The sequence below is a fragment of the Syngnathus leptorhynchus genome, chromosome 5, assembly GCF_054491065.1.
Source record: "Syngnathus leptorhynchus isolate UIUO chromosome 5, UIUO_Slep, whole genome shotgun sequence".
NCBI classification, from domain to species: Eukaryota; Metazoa; Chordata; class Actinopteri; order Syngnathiformes; family Syngnathidae; genus Syngnathus; species Syngnathus leptorhynchus.
This window is the reverse complement of record NC_141199.1, coordinates 7,794,723-7,808,836: the sequence shown is the minus strand read 5'-3', so window position 1 is coordinate 7,808,836 and position 14,114 is coordinate 7,794,723. Positions and strand designations below refer to the sequence as shown.

Genomic DNA, 14,114 nt, shown 5'->3' with positions numbered 1-14,114 from the left:
TTTCAAATGCAGTTTAAATAGATGTCAACAACCCTGTTGTGTTGATTTAGGGGTGCGCAACCTATTCACTGTAGATAATTTCTAATTTTAAATGATTTCAGAGTGAATACTCCCTTACAACAACCAAGCGTCTCTCCCGGTGACTTTTATTGGAATAATCATACTGTGTCTGATTCATTAAGCTGCCAGCGGTGAGAGACAATCATTCACACACTCATCGCCTTTTGGAGTCATTTTCATAAAGAAGTCAGATTTGTGATGTACTTGACATTAATGAATAAGGACAGGCTGTTTTTCTTTTGTAATTAGAAACCATGTGTTTCTAAATGTTCATTGTGATTAACGTTCCACATGTTAATTGGTTTGCCCCAGTAAATATTGAATCCAATCTACTTGGTTGGTTGCTCCCAAAATAACATTGCATTTGTTCATCAAGAAATTGTTTCTAATTCAGTGGTTATTAATTCTTGTTTTTCTTACCACTTCTGATTATGTACTTTTGATGCCTCGTGAGAGGCATCATTCAGGATTGCCATTAATGTATTGTAATAAAATATGCAGTTCTGACTGTAGGGACTCAATTTAATTGGGCCTTTTTGATACAATGTATTAAGGAGTTTATAAAATGGTATTTGCCTTTCCAATGGTTTGACTCTGAAATAGAAATAAACGTAATATTTCATCATTGTGATGTATTTCTTGTTCACCTGTACCACTGAGAAAGAGTGTGGTGGGTATTCAACTTAAGCATTGATTGGAAGGAAGCTTGAGCAGGAATGATAACCCATGTGGAGCATTCATGACTCAAGAGTCATTACAATTCCAACATTGCAATATTTCTCACACACAATCTCAAAAAAAGATGCAGGGTAAGAAAAAAATCTATCAATGTATGTATGACAACTACTGTTGGGATGGGCTGGGTTTTGGTCATGGTCAAAGCTGACCACTTTGGCACTGCAATTATGTTTTGATTTCAACAGCAGCAGCAATACAAGGAAAATGGCCGCCCCCTGAGATGATAAAAACAGGTGAATATTTTTGTTTCATTCATATTCCGCAAACATATTAATCAGAATGTCATGTTTGGACTAGATACGGTGCATAGAATATTATTTTTGCTAAGCAAATTTTTGACTTGACTACTCTTTTAGGTGCAAATTAGAAAAGCATTTATTTTCATGTTTTCAACAGTTTTCATGATTTAAATCAAATCTTTTTTTTTTTCTTGACATTGTGCTTGCATTACTTGTTGCTTTTCCCTCTTGCTTCCATTAGTTTAGGCTAGTAATCATGTTGTCAAAATGAAAAACCTAAATTATCTGCCTCTTCTGAACCAAAACTGCAATCAAAAAAGCTGTCTGCATCTCTGTTCTCAAAATGAATAACCTAAATTATCTGCCTCTTTTGAACCAAAACTGCAATCAAAAAAGCTGTCTGCATCTCTGTTCCACCATCATTTTATTGCATGTACAGTGTGCGGTCAACTGTCAACTTTTTCCCTTTTAAGACTTTTTCCCTTAACAATACAAAATCTACACTATATTTGGAAAACATAGCCAATTAAGACATTTATTTGAACTAATTACCTTTTAAAAACCCTTTAATGTATTCCATCTTGCAATGTAGTATGGCTGATGCACACCAGTGCAAGGCCTTTTATTGGTCGAGCAGATTTCAGGTACACAACTGATAATGTGTAAAATGGATGAAGACCATCATGGTCGTTTTGAGAGCCACCCCATGTTGTTCTGCAAACACATGCCCAACACTATCCTGATATTTTTTCACTTATATGGAGGCGGCGCTGAGATATCATTTTGTTTGCAGGATACTGGGGGAGGAAGAGGTAGGATAAGAAGAAAGCCGGAGATGCAGTCCACAGTCATGGCGAGGTGTTAACTTTGATGGTTTGTTGAGGCAGAGAACAATCACATTTTATATCCATTGTTATTCCCAGGCACACTTGTAATGGAAGAGTGGGAGGAGGATGCAAAGTGAACTTCTGGAATTGGTTTGTGATTCCACAATAAAATTAAGCCTACTCTATGTAATCCTTTTATATTCTTTATTGCCTACCACAAAGGAGCATCAATGATAAAATTGTTAATGTAACCTCCGCTCAGATGTTATAATTACTGTGTTCTGTGATATTTGCCATATTTAAGATGTCAGTTTCAATGTCCAATTCTAATTAACGTGAAACTTACAAATGAAATATGTCTGCCTTGAAGAAATATTTAGTCCCTCCTTGAACCTTCATGTTTGTGTGTCACAATGACCCTACAGGTAAGTTGTTTGGAGATTTAAGATCCTGTCGAGGTCACCCATGGCAAACAGGTCCCAGGGGAGGGACCAGAATTTCAGATTACATTAACATTTCAGATTAAAACATGCCAGGCTTCTAGTCATTGTATTCCTTTGTTCAGACAAATTGAGCAGATCTTACCTTAACAAACATTTCTGACAGTTTCGACAGCAACCTCCGCGGAAACTGTCAGAAAGGTCTGTTAAGGTCAGATCTGAACGAAGAAATACAATGGGTCTCATCAATGGAGACATAATGAACACAATTCAACTATACCAGGCTTCTTTTTTAGGGTTTATGTATTGATTCTCTGTGTGGCGGGTACGGGGGTTCATGGAATTAGCCAAATATTACGGTAACTGAAAGATTTGCCTGCAAGTTTGCCAACCAGTTATCAACTTTGACGGCCTAAATCACTGTGGACTGCAGTCTGACAGAAAGAATAACATGTCTCACATGTAGCGTATTGTGTATTCATGACAGAGTAAAACGTAACCTAAAATAATCTCTCTCACTCTTTTCATGACAGAGTAAAACACAAGAGTAAAATAACTCTCACTCTATAATTCGTTCCCTCGAAGTGGAAAAGAGATTAGGTTTTTAAAATGAGAATTTTTTAATATCACAGTAAAAATAAAAAATCAAATAACTGTACTGGTTACTTGGTATTAAATGTTACATTCCATGTTGAAAACAGGCCAAGTGGAGCTAATGAGTAATATTTACTATGCATATATTCCGTCTCCATGTTAAATTAAATAAGGTCTGATGTCGCTGTACATGTAAGTATCAGAGAATATTTTCCACTTTAAGTCCTGCTAAGTGAGTCATTCCTCTCTTGAGAAAGTTTCCACAGCTTTACCCTCAGGGTAAACTCGTGGTTCAATACACTAATTCAGAGCTAAGTGCTACAATGCACTAGAATGTAGACATAGTATACAAACTCTGTGGGACTGCTCCTAGAAATGAAACCATACCGTTGTTCACAAATATCCACTTCTATCCTAAAGGTCTATAGCTTTCATCATACGTCCTTGTGTGGTTCATCAACTTTACTCCTCTATAGTTCCCACAACTCTGCTTGCTTGTGGTTGTTGTTTTTAATAAAATGGCCACCAGCACGCTTTCCCACCATTACTCAGGCATCTTACCAGCCTCTAGAATTCTGTTATACAACCTGGTCAAATACTCCACAACCACCTCTCCAAGATGCTTACCGGCACAATAGTTAAAGTCTGTCGTCACACACACACATCTTTTTATAGTCTCTGGTATGACCTGGCCGGGGTTTGAACCCACAACCTTCCAGTCTCAGGGAGGACACTCTACCACTAGGCCCACTGAGCTGGTGTCAAGTGTGTCAACAGGACCAACTGGCCACACTGATTTGTTAAGCAAATATTGGGCGAATGTTACCTCTCCACTACAGCTGCTTCTGGCCACCAAAACTGGATTAGAAAATCGGGGCCATCTCTTTATCATTATCAAAAAATATTTCAAGCACCCCCTTTCTTTTTTCTTCAGCATTGCAGGATTTGAATCTCGTGGCTGAGATGTTCGCAAGGTAATTGTTATTTTTGATGGGAGTTGCTTCTTGCTTATGAATAGCGCCAGCAGCAACATTGGCCTGTGCCCGACATGCGGTTTTACTGCGGGCAACTAACTAAAACTGCTTATCGTGCTAGCTCTGTGTCTATAATTGTAAAATCTGTCATGCATAACAGTCACAAATATATTTGCCAGACATTCGCCAACAGTTTTAATAGCTGCCAATAATTTTTCTTACTGTGAAGAAATATTTAACAAGGAAAAAAAAACAATATGTACAAAAAAACTGTTTGCAACCATTTAGGAACCCTGATGAAATACCAAAATTTGTTACGTGCGCAAACACTTGTGGATCAGTCAGATATGGGCCTTATTAATGTTAATAAGGCTACAGTGTTATGCTGAGGTGAATTCATAACAATTTCATAAACAAATCATGCCCTACAACAAAATATGATTTTCGTGAGATATCTGTTTGTCTCTTAGAACTGTGCGCAAATCATGCATGTTTTGAGTCAAGTTTCACACATGAATGTAGAAACACAACAATGTGGTTGTGTGTGTGAGTTGTACGGATATGATTCCTCTTGTGGTTCCTCTCCCATCTGCTGTAAGCTCTAACTTAATCAGGAGAAAGCAAGAGTCCATCTCCCTCTAAAGATCAACACGACTTGTTTATGAGTCTGCCGACTGGTAATTTGATTGCTTAAACAAACGACATCCAGGCCTGCTGCAGTGTGTCGTCCAGACTGTTGGTCGTGCATAAATTCCCACCAAGTGTTAGTCTCCCATTGCAGCGTCCCACATGGTAGTTTCATGTTTCAAGTGCAGTTCACCTGCAAATAATGAAGTCTTACATGAAACCCTTCGTTCAGACAAGAACAGCATTACATTCATTAAATTAATATTCACATCTTATATAGGCAACTGGAATAGCATTGTATACAATACAGTATAGCTAGATTATATTCTTTTCATAATGTTTTAATCAGGGATGGGCAACTACCAATACCAGGTATCGGGACAATAGTTTCAAAGTATCGAAGGGTTGGATAGTCTCCGATACCAGTTACAAATATCAGTCACTTGCACCCGATGTGTGCCAACAGGCCTATAACAAAAAGAAAGGAAATTATCTTTTGGAAGGGACTGTACGTGCATCGCGTTCATGTTTTTTGCTAAAACCACAAAATTGCAAATTTTTAACCCCCCTTTTTTTTTTTTTTTGAAATAGAGGAATTTCAAACATTTTGGATCACAAATTTCACTAAATAATATTTGAACAAACTGCTTATACTGACATTTGATTAAAAAATTTGTTCTTCGTTAATTGTACACAACTATGATGTAACCCGTGACAAAAAAAAAAAAAAGACTTAGAAACTGCGGTTAGAGCGTGAAAACATGTCACATCTTCTTAACTGCCCTGAGGGAGGATGTAGTGGACAAAGTGGACAGCAGGGTCATCCATCTCTCCATCCTTTAACGGGCCAGCCCCCTTCCACTGCCTCCTCCTTCGACAGTACGAGTCTCTTCACCGGGACTCACTCGCAATCGCAAAGAGACGCCGGGTTTGGTCACAGAAAAACCGGCACGGAGTGTTTCCATAACATCGGAGCGAAGGCGTGTTGTTATTAGTGGATTCAATTTGAACGTCAAGACAGCGGATATTTCTGCTTGCAACAGAAATTGGAGGACGTAAATACGCGAGTGTTTGTCACACGCACGATGAAGTTTGTGCTGGTCGTGTTGTGGTCGCTCCTGACCGCTGAGATGGTTGCTGTACAAGGTAAGAATGTGCATGTGCAGCTTTGACAGTGCGACGCATCATCTCGGCATTTCTCATCACCTTACATCGTCAAGTCCCTTTTTTTTTTTTAAGTAAATAAAGGTTCTGCATCTTTGTTGTTCTTTACAGTCAACAACTACAGGCAACTTACCCAAACACATTTTTTTTATTAAGTATGATTCAATATTTGTATCACATGCATTCCTTTTATATCAAAAAGACAATGTTACATTTAACCTACATAAATTCCCACTTCAATGACCTTGAGATGAGAAGCACATTTATTTCCTGAATAACTAATTTAATGATAAGTAGCAGTGACACGGCACCGTTTGACAAAAATAGAAAGAAATAAAATTATCTATAGCACAACCAAAAGGACATGTATTAATTTGTATCAATTTGCTAAAGTCACCACGTTACTTTTTTTTTGGGGGGGGGGGGGGTTTCTGCCAATAAAAGATTTGAACAATCATCTGCACATTAGAGGCCATTTTTATACAATAAAGTACTCCCTGGCATTGAAACTGATCAAGTTAACCATTGCAAAAATCCTGCCATTATAAATTCATAAAGACATTCATAATCAGGTGTGTGTTATTTACAAACACATTCAAAAGATAAAAAGCGAGAACGACAATATGAAACAGCCTCAAATCATTTGGGTGTACGCAACAAAATGAAGGGCTCCCCTCTATGTTCCCATTTCTCCTCTCTGTGGTACATCACACTGAGGTTCAACAAAGAGCAGATGGTGGCAGGGTGATGATAAGACTCCTACGCATTCAAGACCAGTGGTGGGTTAGGGTTATGAATGTGAACCAACACACACACACACACACACACACACACACACACACACACACACACACACACACACACACACACACACACACACACACACACACACACACACACACACACACACACACACAAATGTGTCATGATTTATCCTCAAAGTGTCAACTCTCCCCTGCTAACACCGGCTGCAGTCAAATCAATACGCTGCCCTTCACCTCTGTGCTCAACACACACACACACACACACACACACACACACACACACACACACACACACATACGCACAGTAAAATAGATCCAGGTGAGGGAGGAAGCATTGACTGAAAGTTCTGCAGGCATAATCTCTTATTTGGTGCGTGATAGTAGATCTGATGCAATGGGGTGAAATCCACCTGAGACTAAAATCAGCATGAATTTATGATCAGATCAGACACGCAAACATACAGTGAGATGGCTTTGAATACGCCCTATGATTTTGGGATCGGTCCAACCTGTGACTGTTCACTGGTTGGACTGGACCGATAGTCCTGAAACCATTACTTGTATATTGATGCCATGTAAACGTAGTGCATGAAAGCAGGCTAGTGAAAGCAGTTGAATCAAAATTAGACATTTGCAAATATCTGCTTTGGAAAATAAAAAACAACATTTTACCAATATTCTGACATGACTGTTGACATAGTTTCTGTGTTATTTACTAAGACACCCCTAACTACAGTTAAATTCCCTTTCCATTCCAATCTTTTGGCCGTGTCGCTCTCAGACACCAATATGAGTTTGCTGTGGGTCAAATCATCTCACTCTTTGCTTATCGTCTCTCTCCACTCGTCATCTGCTGATGCATGTTTGTTGCTGTGCTGCAGTATGGTGCAGCAATGTCTTATGCCGTTGAATATTCAGAGCACTTGGGTTACTGATGATTTACTGTGGCATCCCGTGTCGTGCTATTTCAGGGCAATTACTGTGTAGTGCTGCTAGTGTCCAGTGAATTTGTCTTCTGCTTGGAAGTGACAGAGAAGATGTTAGCCTCAACAGGAACGATGATCTAAACCACAAAACAACAAGACAAGCTATGCTAACCAACCACATATGGACAATATACACAAATTAAATGAATGCAACACAATGTAATGCAAAAACTAACCAACTAACCAACTAACCGACCGACCGACCGACCGACCGACTGACTGACTGACTGACTGACTGACTGACTAACTAACTAACTAAAACCCCTTTCAAGAATTATATGCGTCAATAATACAAAACAAACATGCAAGGTCAGCTAATTGAAGACTTCAATTGGCCACAGTTTTGAATGTGAGCGTGAATAGCTCTTTGTCTATACGTGCCTTTCCAACTAATCCGGTGACTTGTCGACATTGCACCATGCCTTCCACCAAAGCTCGCTGGGATAGACTCACCTTGTTTGTGAAACTTGTCCTCAACAAGCACTACAAAAAATGATTGAATGGAAGGTGCTTGGCAAGATACCCAGGCAAAGAAAACCCTTGCCAAACAAATCATGTGAGTAGGACACTGGGAAGCACTCAGTCCCCATCCAGCCAACTATTCATTCTCTGTACCGCTAATTATGGTTTAGGGTCAAGTGCATCCCAGCAGATTTTGGCCAAGGGCCGGGGAACACCCTGAACTGATCTCCAGCCAATTGCAGAGCACAAACACAAACAACAATTCACATTGAGACATATGGACAATATAGAGACTCTAATTAATCAAGCTGGAGCTTGGATTTCCCACAACCACTGAGTGCAGCCACCAGTAGTCTACCTGTATTTAAAAGAGGACACACTATGTGTTTTTATCTGTTTACCTGAAGGACCTGACACCTCTAAGGTCTCTAAAGAAGGGGTGTGCTGCTCAGCTTGAGTGTCACTCTCTAAGTGACTGTTACGTCTCGTGCCTGACTTCACTGAGCATCTCAACCCTTCTCCCCTAGCAATGCTTCTGTCAGAGTTGATCATGTCAGTATGATCATTTTGTCAGCCTTGGGACCTTAGATGCTTCCACTCGGCCATGACCAGCTGTCAGAGTTGACAGTTTGGCTGCGTCTGCCTTGTACTGGCACTTCCTCACCACCCCTTTCCCTTTACTCCTGAGGAATGCTGTACTTCATGTTTGTTGTGTGCAGGTTGATTGTCTCTCGTGTTTTGTGTCATGTGCAAAATGGCACAGAAGGAATAACGTGAGGTAATCGTGATCGCCCATTCAAGTGTTTTAAGTAAAGGAGCTGTATTCCTTTCATGCTTGCCGTACCTCAAAGGATTTGACTGAGGGCAGGAGTTAGATTAGAGCAGGGGTGTCTGTGGGTACCAGGTACCCCTGAGGATCACATGGGTAGCCCATGGGAGTATTCTAAAACTAGCTCACTAGTGAGATCTGTCATTTTTTTGTGTTGCATACTTTTTTTTTAGATCACATGTATTTGTTCTCTCCACACAGGAAGGCTAAAGCCAGAATCAAACCCTGCACCTCTGAACTGTGAGGTGGACGTGCTAAACAGTGCCGCTCCTTACTTTGTTTATTTAAAACTAATTTCTTGATAAAGTTATTGTTAGATGGCTGAGGTCAACATTCCAGTCATATAGACAATACTAATTATTTGATTTATTTTAGTTTTCTTTTTCTGCTTCCAGCTCAAGATGACTTTGTGTCGCTGGCCGAGTTGGAAGACGCCTTATTGAGGAACCTCTTCCGAGGTTATCAGAAGTGGGTTCGGCCTGTGCAGCATGCCAATGACACCATTACGGTGCGCTTTGGACTTAAGATCTCACAACTGGTGGATGTGGTGAGGACTCAACACATGTAACTACAGTGACGCAATACGTTCAGCAATCATTTTTCATCAATGTTAAAAATCTAGTCGGCTTTTTGTCCGCAAGTTGTATTAAGTGAGTACAGAGGTCAAAACTGCGTAAAGGTCGCACACTACCTGACCTCAGGTTAGCATGGTGTTGCCTTATTAATACATTGGTTGCTATCTACTCATTAGAGGAGCAGGTACAGAGTTAAGGTGGTACAGCTTAAGCCCCCCTGAGAGATCCCACTACCCTTACAGAACTGCCACTGAATTTGATACTTCTGTCATGCTTCTGAGCTTCCTTGTTTTCCTTTGGTGATACTAATGAGGCTCCAGTTTTCAGTGATACGGTTCTCATTTTCTTTTTTATATATATATATATATATATATATATATATATATATATATATATATATATATATATATATATATATATATATATATATATATATATATATATATAAAATATATATGTAGCTACTGCTAATTGGTATAGCCTCAAGCAAGCTGTGGTGATGCATATGCAAGAGAAGCTACTTTATCCCATAAAAATTGTATTGAATCAAATTCAACATTTCTTTGGCTCTCATTTCCTCATACATTTTTTCAGGGAAAGAGAAACTGTGTTCCCTTTGTTCCAACAGGATGAGAAGAACCAATTGATGACTACGAATGTCTGGCTTTGGCAGGTATAACACCAGCCTAACGGAACGCTATGCTTTGTGCAGTAATATAACTTTTATGTTACTGTGTTTTCAATATATTCTTTGTTGATGAAATGATACTCAATGCGTAGGAGGAGCTGGTGATGAAGAAGGCAGGTTGCAAAAATATATAAAGTAGCTAGTCAGGCTTGTTTAACCGTGTAAAAATCACATTATTGTTGAGGCCATAATAAATGTAGCAGATTGTCATTTATAACTAGAATTTACATTCTATGTTTAATTAGCGCTGCTAGAATGAATCCATTTTGTTAACCAATTAACAAGCATGCCATTGCTCATAAATTTACAGTACAACCGAACAACTCTCCGCTCTCCATGGTCCTGAATAATCTGCCTGACGTTAATTAAACTTCAAGAAACACCAAATCATCTGAAACATCAAACCAATTCATAGCAATTCATACCATCTTTTGACTTGTTTAAGTTTCTGTAAATGGTTTGTGTACCGATACACTCGCATCGTCTTAATCAAAACCGATTTTCCAGTTTTAAACAGTTTTCATTAAACCCCTAGTAAATAACCAACACCACTCAACCAACACCACTGTTAATCACTACAATTATTTGAAACCTTCCAGATGTAAGTAAGCTGGAAGGTTAATTTCCAGCCAGTGCCAAGGTACCGACACCCATTCCGTTTACAATACAAATACTATTTTGTAGTACACATTGCCTATCTTCATGACTTTTTTAAAGGAATGGGTCGATGTCAAGTTGAAGTGGAATCCAGATGAATACGGAGGTATCACATCTACCCGAGTACCTTCAGAGACTATATGGCTGCCAGACATTGTTCTGTATGAAAAGTGAGTGACACAATATTCTTTCTTTTTTGTCTCTCCTTTTGTCTCAATGATATATTTTATTCCATCCCTTTTCCCATCAATCACTAGCGCGGATGGTCGTTTTGAGGGTTCCCTGATGACTAAAGCCATTGTTCGGTGGGACGGGACGATAACATGGACCCCGCCTGCCAGCTACAAATCCTCTTGCACCATGGATGTCACCTTTTTCCCCTTTGACCGCCAAAACTGCTCCATGAAGTTTGGCTCCTGGACTTATGATGGAAACATGGTTGATTTGGTTCTGGTGGATCATTATGTTGACCGCAAAGACTTTTTTGATAATGGAGAGTGGGAAATACTCAATGCAACAGGAACGAAGGGAAACAGGAGGGACGGGGTGTACTGGTACCCCTTTATAACTTATTCCTTCATCCTCAAGAGGTTGCCCTTGTTCTACACACTGTTCCTCATCATCCCGTGCCTCGGTCTGTCCTTTCTTACTGTGCTGGTCTTCTATTTACCATCAGATGAAGGAGAGAAACTGTCACTTTCCACATCCGTTTTGGTGTCCCTTACTGTCTTCCTCCTGGTCATAGAAGAAATCATACCTTCATCCTCAAAGGTAGACTGGTTTGAGGAGTTAGGCTAGTAAATACAGAATTGTATTTTCGAGTTCTTTCTCATTGTAACCTAACAAAGGCTAGTTGAAGCTAGAATCACTCGTGTTGCAAATTGGACCTGTTGTATCAGTGGGTTGACTGGGTCAGCCTGTGAACAGCTCAAATCTTTGTATGATTGATGCTCATTGGAAGGCATTTTTTTTTAAATGTGCCCCCCTCCTCCTCCCAATTATATTAATTATAATACAGATAAACCTCCAATTTGCGTATTTCACCAAAAATAGGAGTTTGCTCACTCGTCCCCAAGAAGGCATGCATTGTTTGAATGAAGAGTGACATCTGAAAGAGATGAGCTGCTCATCCATGTAAACATCCCTGTCAGGATCAAGCTTGATATTAGAGAATGTGCATTTTTTGAATTCTCAGAGATCTTTGACGTGTTGTGCACACACCATTTTTATGGCGGAAATTTGTTCTAATGTGCAGCCATTGCTATGCATTGCTGTGCAAGGAAAAGTCTTTGCCACCAAGACAGTGGAAGACAAGCACAATTGTGCTGTTTTTGCTGTCATTCCATCACCATTAGAAGGATTTATGCAGAAATTGTGGGGAAATGTTGATAAAACATCAGGTTTATCGTACACACACACACACACACACACACACACAAAAAGATTTATAATGGGAGTCAATCTGACCAAATGTGTCACTTAAATGCGTTTCAATACTAAGTTATTTCCTCACTGCAATGGTTTAAAAATTGCAGCTTGGCGTCATTTTGGACATTGAAACATTTTAACATATAGAGTGAAATTTTGCTTTTTTTTTTAAAGTTTTTTTTTTTTTTTTTTACAATGCTTTGCTTTTATTGGAACTAAACAAAAACATCAAAAGCCCAAAATGGTACAATGTGTTTGTTCCATGAGGGTTGAACGGAAAAAAAGCATTTTCATTTCCTCCCTTTTTACTCTTGGCAGCTGTTTGTGCAGGAGGAATGTCTATATATGATCGTTGCTGGATTGTTAGAACAACAAATCTAATTGAAACTTTTGCACAGTACTGAACTGATTGATACATAGCATAGTCGTGTTTCCACATTCCATTCCTTTCTGCAAATACTGACGACAGATGATACCATTCCTTGATATCTATATTGTTTTGTGTTTCTTTACCCCAGGTGATCCCTTTAATTGGAGAATACCTGCTATTTATTATGATCTTTGTCACCTTCTCCATTATTGTAACTGTTTTCGTCATTAACGTCCATCATCGCTCCTCTGCAACCTACCACCCTATGGCCCCCTGGGTGAAGACCCTTTTCCTTCAGAGACTGCCCAGGCTGCTGTGTATGCGGGGGCATACCGACAGGTAAAAATAGAACCCTAATTGACTGATGTTATGTTGTCATACATACAATAGCATGGTAATTATGACATACTGTGCATTGTATGAATTTCTTATAGATACCACTTCTCAGATACCGAGATAAGTAGCCCTGAGCTGAAGCCACGTAGAGGGAAAGGAAAGAAAGGGGCTCCTAGACAGTCGCGAGGAAAGGAAGAGGAGAATCAAGCCTGGCTCGCCATGCTGGAGAAGGCCACACAATCTGTTCGTTACATCAGTCGTCACATCAGAAAGGAACATTTTATCCGTGAGGTGTGTGGCTTTGAGGGACAATTTTGGATACAATGAGGCTTAATGAGTCTGGTTTCACTGACTGAAATCATCTCAAATTATAATAGCAATATTCAGAGAAATGTTTAAGATTATGGCAGTAATTGGGTCTTCCTATTCATACAGGTTGTGCAAGACTGGAAGTTTGTGGCTCAGGTGCTGGATAGGATTTTCCTGTGGGCCTTTCTCACTGTGTCAATATTAGGCACAGTCCTCATCTTCACACCAGCTTTGCAGATGTACTTCAGCTCACCTTAACGAATATATACTTGCAAATACTGTATTTTAGAATCCCTGTTTTTCAGAGTTCAAAGTTTAATAAAACTCACTCATGGTTTTTTTTTTTTTTTTACCAAAAATTTAAGTACATGCACAAAAGTGTGCAAACAAATAGCAATAGGCAGGTACACATACATCAGTAAATTGTTTTGTGTCCTATACACAGCATGCTTGACCAGGTGATTGCACTCAATACTATGTAATTATAATAAAGTTGTTATTAAAACATATCCTGTCATTCCTGAAAATGTTCATTAAATCACGAGTTAAAAATAAACGCATGACGTTATTCCGCCTGACTGTAATGCTATTGAGTAACCACTAAATGGCAGCAAATACGTCCATGCAACCATTATCTGGATTTCTTATTCTCACGTGGGTCACAGCCTCTTCCATTTTATTGCATTAATGACCAATAAATTATAATTACAGATTTTATAGGAGTTTGTAGGTGCTCCCCTCTGATAAGCAGCAGTCAGGGATTCCTAAATTACATTCCTTGTCAAAGAGCACATAAACTGTTGTGTATCACTGACGGTAAAATCACTCTTTAATCTGTCTACCGCTTGGCAAACTGCCCAGTCTTTTTTTTTAACAATAAGTTGCAATTGTAGTGACAATACTGGGGGAGCTGAAAGTCTGAGATTTTGATATGGAGAGGTGCGCATGCGCACCACCTAAAGCTGTACATTTACTTTCCTCTGCCCCTTTGCAAGGCCAATGGTAGCAATGATTTTGTATACTTGTAATACTGTATACTGTGCATAC

General features: G+C 39.3%; 1 protein-coding gene across 1 annotated transcript; it reads left to right on the top strand.

The window, feature by feature from the left end:
- The first annotated feature begins 5,584 nt into the window (after nt 1-5,584).
- Nucleotides 5,585-13,391, top strand: chrnb3a (cholinergic receptor nicotinic beta 3 subunit a). The gene is made up of 8 exons (XM_085911301.1): nt 5,585-5,645; nt 9,100-9,251; nt 9,908-9,952; nt 10,685-10,794; nt 10,882-11,395; nt 12,571-12,761; nt 12,857-13,049; nt 13,194-13,391. The coding sequence occupies exons 1-8, from the start codon at nt 5,585-5,587 to the stop codon at nt 13,323-13,325; spliced, it is 1,398 nt and encodes a 465-aa protein (XP_085767427.1). The 3' UTR covers nt 13,326-13,391.
- The last annotated feature ends 723 nt before the right edge of the window (nt 13,392-14,114 follow it).

Coding starts and splice junctions, on each gene's coding strand:
- chrnb3a (XM_085911301.1), top strand. CDS start 5,585: ATGAAGTTTGTGCTGGTCGTGTTGTGGTCGCTCCTGACCGCTGAGATG. Junction 9,252..9,907: donor TCTCACAACTGGTGGATGTG/GTGAGGACTCAA, acceptor TTGTTCCAACAG/GATGAGAAGAACCAATTGAT. Junction 10,795..10,881: donor GACATTGTTCTGTATGAAAA/GTGAGTGACACA, acceptor ATCAATCACTAG/CGCGGATGGTCGTTTTGAGG.